Here is a 15,408-nt window from a genome sequence, read left to right on the forward strand (position 1 = left end):
GTGTTATATTTATCAGTACAACTGTGAAGATGACTTAATGTGTGCGCATTCAAGTCAAAAGCTATTTTCATCGGGGCCCAACAGTCTCAAGTAACTGTATTTTACTGCAGGGCTGCATGAGTTGTACTTTGAATATTTCAGGGGGGAAAGAAAATACCTCCTAGTTTTGTTGTGGAACTTTTGCACCCTGGACCCACAGAACTGTGCAAGATTAGCAGACAGTTTGGTCGTATCACAGTCCAATAAATTGCAACCACACATATCTGCATGGCACTCACACCATTTGGTTGTTTCATGTTTCACTGGCTGCGTTTACATGCTTTGCCCGCTGGCACATGCGGCCTGCTGGCAGCTGGTTGCTCGGAACAGGGTTAATTATATCCAGCTTCACTGCCTGACACAGAGACGCACTTTTAGCTCTCCAGAATCAGTGATGATGTTGACAGCTGCCCTGACTGTGAGTCAACTGTTCTTTTCACACAGAGGTACTTCACTTCTGCTCTGGTCAGACCAGCGAGCAGTGAGGAGAACACTTGTGAGAGTGTGACACTCGGCTGCACACATGACAGCAGGGCCAAACGTGGCCCGCTGAAGAGGAACGAGAAAGATGAATCACAGAGGGTCGACAGCCGGAGGGAAAGAGGTAGTGGCGCTTTTCTTTGAGAGCTGGAATCTATTCGTTTTGAAGTGAAATGGGTGGCTTTCCCGGCTGTTCAGTTACTTCATGTTGCTCATTAGTTTCAGTGAATGAGAAGAAATCAATGAAATAAAGATGTCCAATTAGACAGTTATGTTTCATCAAAAGGGTTTCGCTTTTGATGAAGGTCACTCATGTTTAAAATATTTAAGAGTCTAATTCATCTTTAAACCATATTTTATGATAGAAAAACAAACTTTTTTCCTGAAATCCAGCAATGAAACAGGCTGACTGGGTGGCCCTCTCTGTCTCTGTGCCACACCAGTTGGGGTTAAGGAGCACAACATACGCCAGCAATCACCTGCAGACAGGGACGACTTTCTACCAACAACTAAAACCCACTACACACACACACACACACGACCTAGTTCCATCTCTGCTGTTGTTTAATTAAACTTCACATCTCTCTTCTCCGGCAAATGTTTTCTTTGGTTCTTCAAGGCCATGGAGTCGGAGGGTGAAATGCATCCCAGCTGCTGTGATGCTTTAGCTGCAGCCTCTTGCCAGACACTGGGCAAGAAGTCTAAACATCTGTTTTATGTTGGGTTGAGATATATAGGTTGCTATACTGATGCACCTCAGTGATTAAAAGACAACTAAAGTAAAAGATACATATGAAAAATTACAACATACATTTAAGTCATTCTCTTTCAGGAACATGGCATACTTTTCACATGTACAGTAAACAACCAACTTTTCTTCATTTCCTACTTTTCACCTCTATCTGACCTTCTGAAAACAGAAATAATTATATTAGTTTTAAACTATAAAAACACTCAGTAAAAGTAAAAAATGATAACCCTCCCAACAAATATTCATGAGTAAGTTACTTCTCCAACTTTGAGAAGATACAAGATACATAAACAAACATTTAGAGCACCCTTTTTGTTTTCTTTGACAGGTGAATAACATCAGCCTACAGGGAGAAAAGAAAAAAGCAGACTTTTCTGCAAAATATAGGTTCCTAAAAGCAATTTTTGAGGACCTTACATCAACGTCCTCACTTTCCTGCACACAGTAGTAACAGCTGGGTGCAATCAGACTCTGACCTCAGCTGTCACGGTCCATCCTCCGTGATCGCTGACCTTGGGGATATTTTATCCAGTTTTTAATTTCAATAATTACAGGCAAAAAGTATAACCCTGGGCACATAACATCATGTCATCAGCAGAGCCAAAGGATCATTTAAGCACACTATGGACGAGGATTCTTGTTTTAAATGGCTATTAACAAGGTGGAAAAAAATCTTTGAGCTAAAGTCCAAAAGACTTGTTTGATTAAATAGGAGTCAGACTCCAGCAAGATGAAGAGAGGACAACACAGATAGTGATTAAAAAAAAAAAAAAAAAACCTTGCTCTCTGTGTACTATGCTTTTGTATACATTACATGGCCTGTTTGTGAAAAGGCACTTGGTTTATTAGCTACCACTATTTATCTTCTCCACATTTAATTCCAACCCCCTCCACATCACTCACACACACATTGCAGTGTTGTAGCCTGTCTGAGCACATGTGGTCACAAGCATCTCTTCATTGTTTCCATGAAGGAGTTGTCCAAATAGATGACCTCAACTATGTTGCTGATTTTCACTGTGTGCTATATCATAGTTTGACATGAATCTGTTCAGAGTTGACGAGCTCATTTGAATGCCCTGGTATGGGAAGACGATAAATATTCAAATATAAAAAAGAATCAAAAAGAAATTCAACGAAGCTGATATTTTTATTGACCAAATGTTACAGTTCCACTGTTACATCCTACAAAATTCAAACAAGTTTGTTCATACAAGCACTGCTTGTAATATTACACAACCTAAGGGTTATGATGCAAACTGATAAATAAGCTACCAGTGACTATGGAAAAAGTATTTTCACAGATCCATCCTATGTACAGATGTAATGCTCAATAAGAAAAAGAAATAAAAACATGAAAAAGGCCTTTCTTTTATGGTTAAACTGAATTATGTTCTGACTATAGCATACCATCTTTATTTACATGCTGCCCCCTAGTGGCACAGCCTCACTCCTGCCTTCTACTCTCAGTTGGAGGGTTATGTTTCAGGTGCAACAGGAAAAGGTCACAGCTATGAAAATGACAGCTTGTCCTGCACTTAAACTGGCCTCATAATCAACATTCCTACATAACCCTGACTTACACAGTCCATACCTTCAGCCTATAATGTAACCACCAACACACAAGTGACAGGCAGCATACAGTCAAAAAAACAGATAATCCCACAGATGAAAGCACCCCAGTTATTAATACTTCAATCCAAAACTGTGCTTGGCAGAAGCTAATTTGAATTTGGTATAATGTATATGACAAAGCGACAAAGTAGATGTGATCGAATGTGTGGAAACTAAGGCTACACATTTCCGACGATTACTATTCAGTCATACATGAAAAAGCTGTGCCGCACTCATTCAGCCTCTTCTCCTTATGTGAAGTCTCCTAAAGTGATGGTCCACACATAAAGAAATTTACCATTTAGTCTCAGAGTTCATCAGGTGTTCAAGTCACTCAGAACTGTTTACAGATTTTACAGCAGAAACCTCCGTATGTGTACATGAAAAATAAAACCAACAACATGTTGTCCCTATTCCAACTCTAATTGCTGTCATCTCAACACCATCATGCTGGATCCATATGATCAAACCGGGATGATGTGACAGGTCATGACATAAGACTAAGTCCTAAGCTGACTCCCTATCTAAGCATGCAGCTTCAGTAAATCTTTACTTTTGCTTCTGTTCCTCTTGCATCCACACTTTTATTATTTTGAGTATCAACAGACCCGTTTACATAAAGATATGATCAAGAACTGATGAAACACTGTAGCTGTGATGTATGGCTTTGTGTTCTGTGGAAGGTGTGGAGGCATGTTTGTGGGCATTTTTGTAAAAAGGTGTTAAAAAAATATCTCTATATTGTGCTTCAAAGTATTACTAAGATATACCTCCATTGTGGAGGCAACAAACAGTAAAAAAAAATAGTGAATGACAGGGCTGCTAACACTCACAGAACATAAAGACCCTTCAGGTAATGCTAATTTAACTCAGAGTGACATCTTGAGATACCAAATGAAATACACAGCATGACCACCACTATGAAAAAGTTTGTATAGCAGGAAACACTGGCAGAGATGCAGAGCAGCAACAGGTTCAGCAACACCTCGGGTTCTTTAAAACTCAGGGAAGTGGGATAAAGCCAAGGTCCGGTGCATCGCCCAGAATTAAAGTGGTGCGAGTCATTGACGGGGAGGGAGAAGCCAGTCGGAAGGCCGGGTTAATGGAGTGCAGCGAGTCCCTCTTGCTGCTTCTACTGAACGGTGGGCAGGGAGCAGCCACAGGCTGGCCGTCCTGCTGTCTTGAGCAGCCGGCCAATGGTGAAGCTTCTGCTGAAGGTGCTGTGGCGCTGGAGACCTCCACACTGAGAGGACTGGTCTTTGGTGGCCCAGGAGGACACAGGCTGTGGGAGTCGAAGGAGTTGACCACCCTCTCCAGCATGTCCTTGGTGCTCTGAGTGCACTGTGTGAGGAGGATAAAAACTGAGAAGTCAAGGAAAAAGGGGAAAACTCATCTGCATCATCAGGTTGTGTTAATGAAGGCCAAATAGGACAAAATGCATTGAAACAGTTAAAATGGTTAGTTTAGAGCTCATCAAGCACAGTGAAAGCAATGAAAGCACTGATGACGGTGTGGATTCGAATGGAGAAGCATGTAAGAAGGGAGATAGATACAGACAATGAAGTAAGCCGCTTCTTCTCGTTTCTTCTAGCTCTGATAAAAGGCAGAAGTGGAGTTACAGTGCAGGATCTTTTCTTGCTTACACATCACCATGCATGCACAAAAACAACCCACACATGATTCAAGAAAACATCCTGTGCAACTACAGAGAAGTCAAGAGTAAGATCGTCAGCCTTCAAACAACAGATCCATCCCTTGCCGAGTGAGAGTGAATGTTAGTGAGAAGACAATGAATGGTAGTGAAGCATGCACATTCACAAGATCTGCCTGGACTTAGTCATATTAGAAGTTACAGGAATACAAAGCAATATCTTAATAAAAAATAATGGTTGAGATGAGTATGATTCCACACAATGTATGTTATGAAAGAGACACAGTGAGTGGGCTTTGAAGCAATGTTGAGATTGGTTTAATACTCAACCCTACTCTTACCATCAACCGTCTACATGCAGCAACGCCCTTCAGGCTGTGCAGGAAAAAGCAAAATCCTGACAGTTCTCCTCCTGGCATGGTGGGATGGATACAATAAAACACTGAAAGTCAGATCATTCTTCCTGGGGTTAAAGTAAAGGCACATGAAACAGATAAACCCATTTAGACTCTTCATTTTACCCCACTGAATTAACATAAAATAAATCATAAAAACAGCTTAAAGTCTGGAAAGATGAACGCTGAAGCAGACTCAAAACAGACACCAAAATACAAAAATAGTGTTTATTTAAAATATAGAGGAACAACTTTAAGGTAAATATGTAGAGGTTTCTTTTTTTTAGAAAATAAAACAGAATAGTTAAAAAATAAACCAGTTATTGAAGGCGTGTGACATGATCTGATAAAGTGCTGACACATAAAATACAAAGCAGAAAACCAGTTCTCTGTGTTCACACATATCCACTCAAAAACACAAGCAAACCCAGTGGTACATGAACAAGGAGGTAGGAACAACAACCTAAATGTGAAGGCAAACACAATCAACAATAAGTGTAACGATGTAACATGTTTAGTGTCCCACGACACCGGATTACTGTAATACATCTGCAGCAGAGTGACAGGCTAACTCAGCAACACTCGAACATATAGGTTTTATTCAAACAGCTCAATGGTGCTACAGGTGGTTTCCAGGACATGTTGCTTCTCTCGCTCGAAGAACAAACTACACAGAAGTTTTATTCCAGCAGGCTTTGTTATGATTCATTCACTCTTCAGTTAAGGTTTCTGTTAAATGCCAGCTCTTAAATTAGCAATTACTTCTGTGCTTTATGTTGTGTGTCAGTTCCAAGGGACCACAAGCTGACTCCTGGTCATTTTACTCCAGCCCACTCAGGATTACCTTATATGACATTCATTATTCAAGATCAATCTTTCATAACACTGGACACAGAGTCAAAGTACTGCATGTTTGCTCTGCTTGAGTGGCTGAAGCTGGAGGTCTGGAGGATGACGGTGTGGACACATACAAACAGAGGATAAGGCACACGGGGGGGAGGGGGAGGGGGAGGGGGGCTAACAACAACAACAACTCTGGAGCTATTGGACAGTCACGACTCAGGAGGGAGCACAAGCTGCTTCATCCTACCATGTGTGAGTCGTTCTTGGCTGTGAAGGGAGGCAGCTCGATCTCTGAGGCTGAAACGACGGGGATCGCTTCGTCAGGAGGAAGGAAACCCCGTCTGTCGATCAAACTGGAGAACAGAACACAGGATAACGTTAAAGCACGCTGTAACTGATGCTTTTATTTTGAAATGTTAATCATGTCAATTAAAGATAAGTCTGGTTAAACATACACAATCACAGATATAAGGGAGGGAGATCTCTACTGACCTTGGGGACATGGGTCCACATAATGTTGCACAACAGTTTGTGATTATACTGTTGTAAGTGTACGGGTTCCCAGAATCCTCTGCACCCCGTTTACTTGACCAGGAGCCCTTTATCTGCACAGCACGTACATAAAGTAAGCTATCAGTGAGTGGGTACAGCTTATTTTGAACTTTCAAATATATTTCAAATATGAATACTTACATCTTCATTTGTTGTGAGGTTGGAGGCTATCAAGTAAGTATGGAAGCCTGAGAGGCCCAAAATAGACCAGATGGAGAAGAAACAAATCACCAACTCCACCACAGTGCAAAAGGACGAGTTAAGGCATGATGGTATAACCAGCAGAACGCAATCAAAACTGATCATAAAATTCTAAGACAACATATGCGTGTGCAGCAGCAATTACAGAAAAGTCAATAAATCGTTAACCTTTTTTTTTTTTTTTTTTTTAAATTTGAGGTCAAAATGGCTGCAAACAAGCAACACGTGAAGAATCCTGAACGACACAGACATGTACCGAAACCATAAACTGTGATGTCATGCACATTATGCGTACCATGAGTAAATTAACTCACACCCTGTCTAAATATCCAAAGGAGCCACTCAGTAGTCATGCAGTCTATATTTGTCTAGCCACTGACATCATCTCACCGGGACATGAGGCAGCAAACCTCCTACTGGGAAGTCGTCAGCCTGAAAACACCGCTTTGCTAATGCTAACTCTCTGATCCTATTAAGCACGAGCTTACGCTGAAGAGCAGCAACCAGAATTGCAGTGTCAATAGTGTTACTTGTGTTACTTCTTGGCACTATAAAGTAGCAAGACAAAACAAACTGTTCTCATACACAGGTTGATTATGTTATACTTAAAAAAATAAGGATATCTGGCAGGGCTCTCCTGGATGGCTTGAACAATGCTTTTGCCTGCTTGAGTTCCTGGAGAGGAAACAAACAAAAAAAATCATAAACATGGAAATCTAAAACAAGAGTTTTAAGTGTGATCATCTTTATACAAAGTAGGAATACTTACGCAGGGTGATGTGTGTGATGACACAGCCAAATATAAAAGATGTCAGAAAAGACAGGGAGATGATGAAGCTGTAGAAAAAGCGGTAATTGCGTTTGCCCACACAGTTCCCCACCCATGGACAGTGGTGATCGAATCGTTCTGGGGAATTTAAAAAAAACGCACACATACCAGCAATTAGACACACCTTCTAAAGAACAAAAAAGACTTAATACCCAACTTGTTGTTTGTTAAACATCTGTTGTAGACAGGAGTCAGGTGTCCATGAACAATCCTGGCTTTATTCAATTATTTAATTCCAGTGTAGTAACAGGTGAGCTAGATCTCACACTCTTGGTTGTGTGAAATTAAAAAGTTTATTGTGGGTTCCTTTGAGGATTTTTGGATAGAGACTTGAACTAATCTAAATCTATATCTTGTATTACTACAGAACTTTACATTTGCCCAAGGGAGACACAGTCTATGGCTGCAAAAGCTTGTACAGACCCTCTCTTTATGGTGAACTACCTCCATCCTGCTACACATGAAGCAAACTAACAAAAGTTCCCCAGCTAAGCAATGCATGCAGTTCTTCTTGTCGTTTGAAGATGCTCAGAATTAGTGCAGGTGGGTGAAGTGTTTACGTCTTACAAAATCCTTACCCACACAGTTGTCACACAGGCTGCAGTGGGAGGTCCGAGGGGGGCGAAACGTTTTACAAGTGAAGCAGTATTTGAGCTTTACCACCTGCTGGTTGATGAGGATCTCCTTGGTCCGCGGAGGGGGGCGATACGTAGAGGATCCTGAGGTATCTTAAAATAGAGAAGCACATGACGCAGGCTCACTGAGACTTCACTATCAAAACAGCCCCACCCTACAAACCCTTAAGTAACACAATGAGGAAATAATAAACACTAAAAAAAATATAGGTCCATCTCTTGCAGTCTTCGCCTATCATAGAAAATAAGCTGCTTAGGTCTTTGTCTGCAGTTCAACAACAACATGGCCCTCACATATCCCCCCCATATGGCAAAGCTCTTTCACCCCATCTGGCCCACAGCGAGTGTGCGTGCATGTCCATGGTTTGACTTACCGATCTGCTTCTCTATGTCTGCTGCTTCATCTGGGGTCGCCCTTGGTAGGATGCCTGGATCTGTAAAGCTGGTTCTCAGCAGGGACAAGACCACAAATAGAAAAAGTACCCCACCTATCACAGGTATGAAGACGGTCAGATGCTTCACCAGAAATGGGCAACTGTCAAGGGAAAAAAAAAAGACCACCCACCTTTAATCCCAAAAGATAGAATGCAATTGAACACTGCTAACAAAATAATCATTATGAATCTACAAAGCATGTAGGATTTTACTAGAAAGCATTTAAGGAAATGTCCAGGTACTCACTCGAATGCAAAGAAAAGGCCACATGTGACAACAATAAGGCCCAGGGTCAGAGGAAGGATGCCGCTTTGTCTGGCCAGGATGATCCGTCCATCGCAGAAAAACCTGTTTTTCCCCGGGAACACTTCCCACTTCCTCCGGGGACGCTGCACTTTCTTCTCGTTGTGGTTCTGAGCCGACGAGGGCAACACCGACAGAGCCCGAGGGTCGATCTGCTGATACTCGCAGTTCTTCATCATGTAAACAATATCCACACGCCTCCCGAGGTAAGCAAAAAGGCACAAAAGAAACTCTCCTTTGTCGACACGTTGTCCAGGGGAAAGCACTCTCAAGATTCAGTCATTGTACACTGAGATTTTTGCTTGTTCGGTTAGCGTTCAGATGCCCATTCTGAATGCTAACGCTAGCTCGCTAGCTAGCGCACAAACAAACCCATTCCTGTCCGCTGCAGACTTTCACAAGATGAATTAGTTCGAGGCTAACTACCATGTTTGGTAGTTAAACCAAAGCCATTCTTAATACTAGATTATAAACTAGTCTTTTATCACAGAATTACTCCAGTAAACGGGCTTCTGCTCAAGCTTCTTGCGGCGACTCACACATTTCTTTTTTTTATAATTACAGTCAGCCTGTACGTAGTGACGTAGATGCTGACGTACACACCGAGGACTCACCGCTGACTTGACACGGCTCAAACACTTCCGGTATGCGAGAATATGATTTGTAGATCGATTCATTTTCCAGCCTCTGTTAACTTATGATCCGTCTCTGATGGCATATTGAAAGCTTTAACATGTAAAGCAAACACACGCGCATCAGATATCATATAGAATAGAATATAATAGAATTACTTTATTGATCCCAAACTGGGAAATTGTGGCGTTACAGCAGCAGGTTGTCCAAACACACAATGAGTAAAAAAACACAATGTTAGCAAATCTAAACACAATATAATATTAAATACAAAGTAAATAAGCACAAAAAATTTAAAAACTAAGAATGTGAATATATACAACCAGGATTTAACTAAGCATTACTAGTCTTAAATAGGAAGATTAAATATGGAAGATTAAATGAAAATGTGCAAAAACAGAGTAGTAAATGGACAGTATTGACATAAGTTAAAGTGCAGGAGTGTAGACATATTATCAGCAGAAACTATACAATATAACGGCGAGTAGACAGCCAAATGAAGTGACCATGAGTGCAGGGATAATTTGTAAATTTAACATGTGCAGAACAGATTAGAGTAAGGAGAGACAGATATTATCATGATGACAGTTCTCTGCTCGCATGAAGTGAGCTGTTGTACAGAGTTATGGCCTTCGATAAGAAAGATTTCTTGTATCTGTCTTTGTGACAGGGGAGTTGTATGTATATTATCTTCAGAACTGTAGTCTCACTAAGAAGAAGTGTTAAAACATATTCACATTAAGAACACTTACAGCATGTGTAAACACCATAACCTGTTTCTTCATGTTAAGATTCATTTTAAGATAGGCCTATCTTTAATTTGATGAAATCCTTATAACAGTATGAGGAGGTTGGAGAGACTCCTCATTTGAGAACAGCATTAATCTACAGGGAGCTAGTGTAAATCAAAATCTGTGAAGTCACAGTTTAAGTTTTTTTTTCAGCATTTTGATCTTTATTCAAAGACATTAGGATATTATGTGTTCATTGTGTCTGGAAGTCTGAGAAAACTTTTTCTAAATAATGTTAAATTCCTCGCAGGATCCTTCTTACTAAAAATGTGTTTAGGTAGCTTTTATTCTTCTACACAAATGCTAATTCACCGAATCTTAAATAGTATAGTGGTTTCTTCATCATCATCATCATCATCATGTACCTGCCTGATGACATCACCATCACATCATTACTTCATTGGTCTTTATTGGTCATTTAAGGAGGGAACAAAGCTTTGAAAAAGTCTATGTGTGGTTGAAGTAAATAAGTACACTTCCATGTTGCAGTAGGCTTACATGAATACATTTTTGAGTTACAATTTATTTATTTTAGTACGTCCATCTTCTGCTAGTTTATAGCTCTGCTCAACTTTCTACTATGGACATAATGTAATGTTTTCTTAACTTATTCAATAACATTATTTTATTTTTTTAAATAAAAAGTACAAAATATTAAGTGAGATAAGAACGTTGAGATAAGAATTTATAGGGCTGAGGTGGCAATATCGTAGTGGTAAGCTCCATGTATAGAGGCTGTAGTCCTCCAAGCGGCCCGGGTTCAAATCCAACCTGTGGCTCTATCCTGCATATTATTCCCTACACTCTCTCCCCCAGATTTCTGACTCTATCCACTGTGCTATCTCTAAATAAAGGCAGAAAAGTACATAAGCTACTCAGCAGTTTCAAATAATTAACACCTTTACCAGCTGTAAAGATAAACCTCATTTAGGAATAAACATAATTTATTATAATATAAAACACATTATTATATAAAGAGCCATTGAGAATAATGGAAAGATTCATATTTCTATGTTGATACCATTAGCCTATACGTCTTTTCTATGTTCTCACTTTGCAATGATGGATAAACCTCAATCTGTGGTATATTGTATCGCTCTGCAGGAAGCCAAACAAGTTACAGACGACAGTAAACGGACAAAAAATAGTCACAAAAACGTCATCAACATATCCCAATTAAAAGAGGTAAACATAAGTTGACATGTTTCAGTAAGCTGATGGTGTTAATTGTGTCTGCAGCAACCCCTGCACCTCTACTTCCCTCCTCCATGACGCGGCCTCCTGACAAAGTTGAGAGGGATTATGGGGGAACCCACAGTATTTGGTTTAATGCTACCACTTTCCCCTTTCGAATCTGGATCTCATCTTTGTTTCTCCCTCTTTCTCTCTGTTCCTCCTTCCTTTTTCTTCTCTCAAATCAGCTAAGCATGTTGTTATGCACATCTTATTATTCAGAATTTTCAGCAGCAATTTATTGCACTCCCCTGCTGTTTCACTTATCAATGTTGGCATGTTCAGAAATAATTAGTCTCGATGATTTGGCCCACCAACTGTATCATAAAAATAAACCAGATGGATACAGTGGATATTTTGGGCAGTACTTATAAATACGTTATTAGCTACATGACAAACTGAAAATACATTTTGAGACATTTACTAAGAAGCTTTTAGGGTCCCCACTGAAACGGAACTAACTGCCCCGTTGTGACGTATCATCATCTCTCAGTCTTTACAAACATCTCGCTGGTGACCTACAAGGTTTTTCATTGACCTCTTTGTTAATGAGGGTTTTTTTTACCACCTCAAAGACCTCATCACAGACCCTCTCCTGGACCACATACAGTTTTCTTACAGAGACAACCGGTCTGTAGACAGTCCTGTCAACCTGGCCCTCCACTTCTCCCTGAAGTGTCTGGACTCAGCAAGAATATTCTCCAGGCTCCAGTTTGAGGATTTCAGCTCTACTTTCAACAACATACTCCCGGCTCTGCTACAGGACAAGCTCTCCCAGCTGAATGTGCCTGACTCCCATCTACAGGTGGATCGCTGACTTCCTGTCTGGCAGAAGATAGCCATTGAAACATGTCTGTGACACCATCAGAACTGGCTCCCCTCTTTCTCCTCTCCCTCTACACCAACACCTTCCCCTCCAGTCTCTTCCTTTTTAAAGTATGCTTGTTTTAGGGACTGAGTGCAGATTGCTGAAATGACCATTACAATCATCTTATTTGTATTTAATTAAAGTGTTTTGAGTTGCATTTCATTGTTTCATGAACAACAGCAACCTCTAGTGGTTTGAATTAAATGTCATCAGTGTGGTAAAAGACAAAGAAAACCTGTTCATATAAGTTGCTGTAAAAAAAAACAAAAAAACTTTTTATGTTTGAATGAACTCTGGATTGTTTTTCACATTTACTTTAATCTTTAAATTCAAAGCTAAACTTGCCAGTGCAACTTTGGCAGTTATTATCCTGTACATCAAAACACAATACAGCAGTTTTACATTTATGCCTAAAAAAGCCCCCCCTCCCCCACATTTAAAGTAAACTTACATAGAGGATGATTTAACATCAACAAAATGTTTATTTTTTAATTCATTCCCTAAAGTCCCAAAACTCTAACTTGGAATGATTTTTCCAGACATGCAGTGCAAAATGACTTAGGATAAAATTGTCCTTAGACTGTTGCAAACACCATTAAAACAGAGATGTGTAAATCTAATTTGTTTTCTAGCGCATGAATTAATTGGCATACAAAAAAAAACCTTATTTAAGTGAATACTTTCTATGCAGGACTTGGCGAAAAACTCTTAAAATGAGGTGGAGTATTGTTACTTTTCTCTACTTTGATTCTTTTTTTACGGAAATTGTGGCAAAAGCTATTTCTTTTTATTCTAAAGGAATAAATAATGGCAAATCCTTTTTTTTACCTGGAATAATCTGCGTTATACTATTGCAATGAAAATATTACAATTACTGGTATTTAAAAAAAAAAAACATTTCTTATCATTCAAAGTTTGGTATACTGCCAAGTCCATCAAATAAACATTGCATTTAAAGCTCAGAGTAACAAACTATGTCCATGGCAAGAAGTTACAATGCAGAGCGAGGCCCAGCAGCCAGTAAGAGAGGAAGTATCCCAGGATGCTTTGCGTGGTAGGAGAACAGGTTGTAAAGTGTGGCAGCAGAGCCATGATGGGGTTTTGAGGTTTGTGATCGCATCCATTTCTGGATTGAGTCTGTAGCTGCACATTGGGATTTGATGTTTTCCTCCGATGAAGGAGAGGTTCATTAAGGAGGAGCAGATGAGCACTGATCCAGAACGGCACCGGAGACGAGGAGGCCATGAATCTGGTCAGAACCTAAAATTGTAGATCAAATAAATAACAGTTGTTTTTATTACAACCAGACAGACATCAATGTACATGAGAAAGTGATTTCGATGATTGACTTACCTGCACATGCATGCACAAAGTTCCAAACACCAGAAGAACTGTTGAGTGAACGACATACACAAACACTCGGGGGTTGAACATTCCCGGGGTGGGTTTGTCAAGTCCTTTATTTGCACTTGTCTCCCAAAGTCCGAGCCTCAGACACAGCTCTGGGTTCGCTTGAAAGTATGCATAAGCTGCCATGATGCCGAGGTTAGCCATCGGCAGAGCCAGGATAAAGTTCGGTATCTGCCTCAGCTCAAAGTAGCGGAGGAAGCCCACATCCCAGTACACATCCTGGATGTGAGAGTAAAGCAGTGGGAGTGGTCTCATGCACCAGAGTGGTGGTGGACCGTTTTCATCCGGGACTCGGTAGCCCTTTCGTTCAGCGAGCGACAAAAGAGGAGGGGGAATCCGTTCCAGGGAGACGGATGGCGTGCAAAACGTCCTGTACCCGTAGTACTGGAAAGCACAGAAGGGAATGGCGATTATTGCGGTTCCCAAGAGGGAGGTTAGCAAGAGGCGGATAATGACCCAAATATATCTGAAGACTTTACTATGGCCTTTTGTTGTTGTGCGATACACACGGATCTGGGAGATGGCGTGCAGAGATGGAACATACAGTAGAAACCCTATGTTAACGAGTCCATTGGATCGTGCTGCGGTGGCTATGCTGAGGGCCAGGCATGCTCGGAGAGTGAATCCTTTCTCCAGGAGGAACAGGCCGCCAAATGTGAGCGCCGCAAACAGGCTCTCCGAGTATCCAGCGGTCATGAAAACGTTGGCCGGTGTGATGCAGTAGAGCAGGCTGGAGAGAAGAGCGAGACGCTTGTCCTGCAAAACGATTCTGCTGAGCGCGTGCAGGGCGACCACACTCAGCAGGAAGAGGGCACTGTTGCCCAGAGCAACTGCCACCAACAGACGCCCCCGCACGCTCAGCCAGCTGCTTATGGGCCACAGGAGTGTGTCGGCCAGGCCTCGCAGGACCACGGGGAAGAGGGGGAAGAAAGCAAAGTTGTGCTCGTAAAGGTATCCCCTCTCAGCGATGAAGAGGAAGTGCTCTGCGTCCCAGTGTGAGAGGCCCCCCAACAACCACTCCACGGTCGAGTCCAGGTAGAGGGGCTCCTCTGTCCGCGGGGGCCTGAACGCATCAGCATCATGGTCAGGGATGGCAGCGTTCAAGACAGCCTTAGGAGAAATGTTTTACAAAATTATAATTCACATTCCTTAAGATTCTCCAACACAGTTTTGCTTTCACCATGTCCTACTAAACCATGTAGTATGTTTCCCCCTGAGATCTATTCATTTGCCACCACATACAAACATATAAGGAGACCAAACAGGGGGTAAAAGGTTAAAACTATGTCCTCAGATCTAACAAGCCTTAAACTTACTTGTAGAAACAGCGACAGACATCTGGTGACTGTTGCAAACTCCAGAACTGCTCTGACATCCATAGTCATTGATGTGACGGACAAGATCTGAACAAGCCGGTTTTGACAGGCCTGAGCATTGTCGCTGCTACGAGACTCTCACTGCTCGATTCGTCATGTTGAGCATTACACATAAGTAGCTCGGAGATGCTATTCTGCACACGACCCGCTGAGACTTCCGCCTTATTTACACGTTCGACGTAAACACTGTTTCTATAAGGTTTACAGTCATCTTCAGACAGAGTGTGTTTTCGCTCAGGTGCAATCTTTGTCCTCACATCCTCAGCCTGCAGCAGCCTAACTCGTTTCGAATAGCACCTTGCACTTCCGGGGTAACCGAATAATTAACTTCAAAATAAAAGCTCGAGCACTAATAAAGAAAGCTTTTCT

At 41.3% G+C, this 15,408-nt stretch overlaps 2 protein-coding genes across 3 annotated transcripts; both read right to left on the reverse strand.

The window, feature by feature from the left end:
* Positions 1-2,401: 2,401 nt before the first annotated feature.
* Positions 2,402-9,292, reverse strand: zdhhc18a (zinc finger DHHC-type palmitoyltransferase 18a). Of its 2 annotated transcripts, XM_061050900.1 has the most exons (10): positions 8,672-9,292; positions 8,365-8,525; positions 7,934-8,083; positions 7,296-7,433; positions 7,150-7,201; positions 6,467-6,569; positions 6,266-6,378; positions 6,021-6,126; positions 4,877-4,947; positions 4,085-4,225 (listed from the first exon to the last, which is right to left on the reverse strand). In XM_061050900.1, exons 1-9 carry the CDS (start codon positions 8,905-8,907, stop codon positions 4,906-4,908), a joined length of 1,101 nt encoding a protein of 366 aa, XP_060906883.1. In that variant the 5' UTR covers positions 8,908-9,292; the 3' UTR covers positions 4,085-4,225; positions 4,877-4,905. The 2 variants fall into 2 exon arrangements, with proteins under 2 accessions (XP_060906882.1, XP_060906883.1); XM_061050899.1 differs by lacking the exon at positions 4,877-4,947 and having other exon boundaries at positions 2,402-4,225.
* Positions 9,293-12,551: 3,259 nt separating this feature from the next.
* On the reverse strand, positions 12,552-15,342 carry pigv (phosphatidylinositol glycan anchor biosynthesis, class V). Its single transcript, XM_061050903.1, has 3 exons — positions 14,980-15,342; positions 13,607-14,773; positions 12,552-13,513 (listed from the first exon to the last, which is right to left on the reverse strand). The coding sequence occupies exons 1-3, from the start codon at positions 15,046-15,048 to the stop codon at positions 13,226-13,228; spliced, it is 1,524 nt and encodes a 507-aa protein (XP_060906886.1). The 5' UTR covers positions 15,049-15,342; the 3' UTR covers positions 12,552-13,225.
* Positions 15,343-15,408: the final 66 nt, after the last annotated feature.

Source organism: Labrus mixtus, chromosome 11, assembly GCF_963584025.1.
Source record: "Labrus mixtus chromosome 11, fLabMix1.1, whole genome shotgun sequence".
Lineage (NCBI taxonomy): Eukaryota > Metazoa > Chordata > Actinopteri > Labriformes > Labridae > Labrus > Labrus mixtus.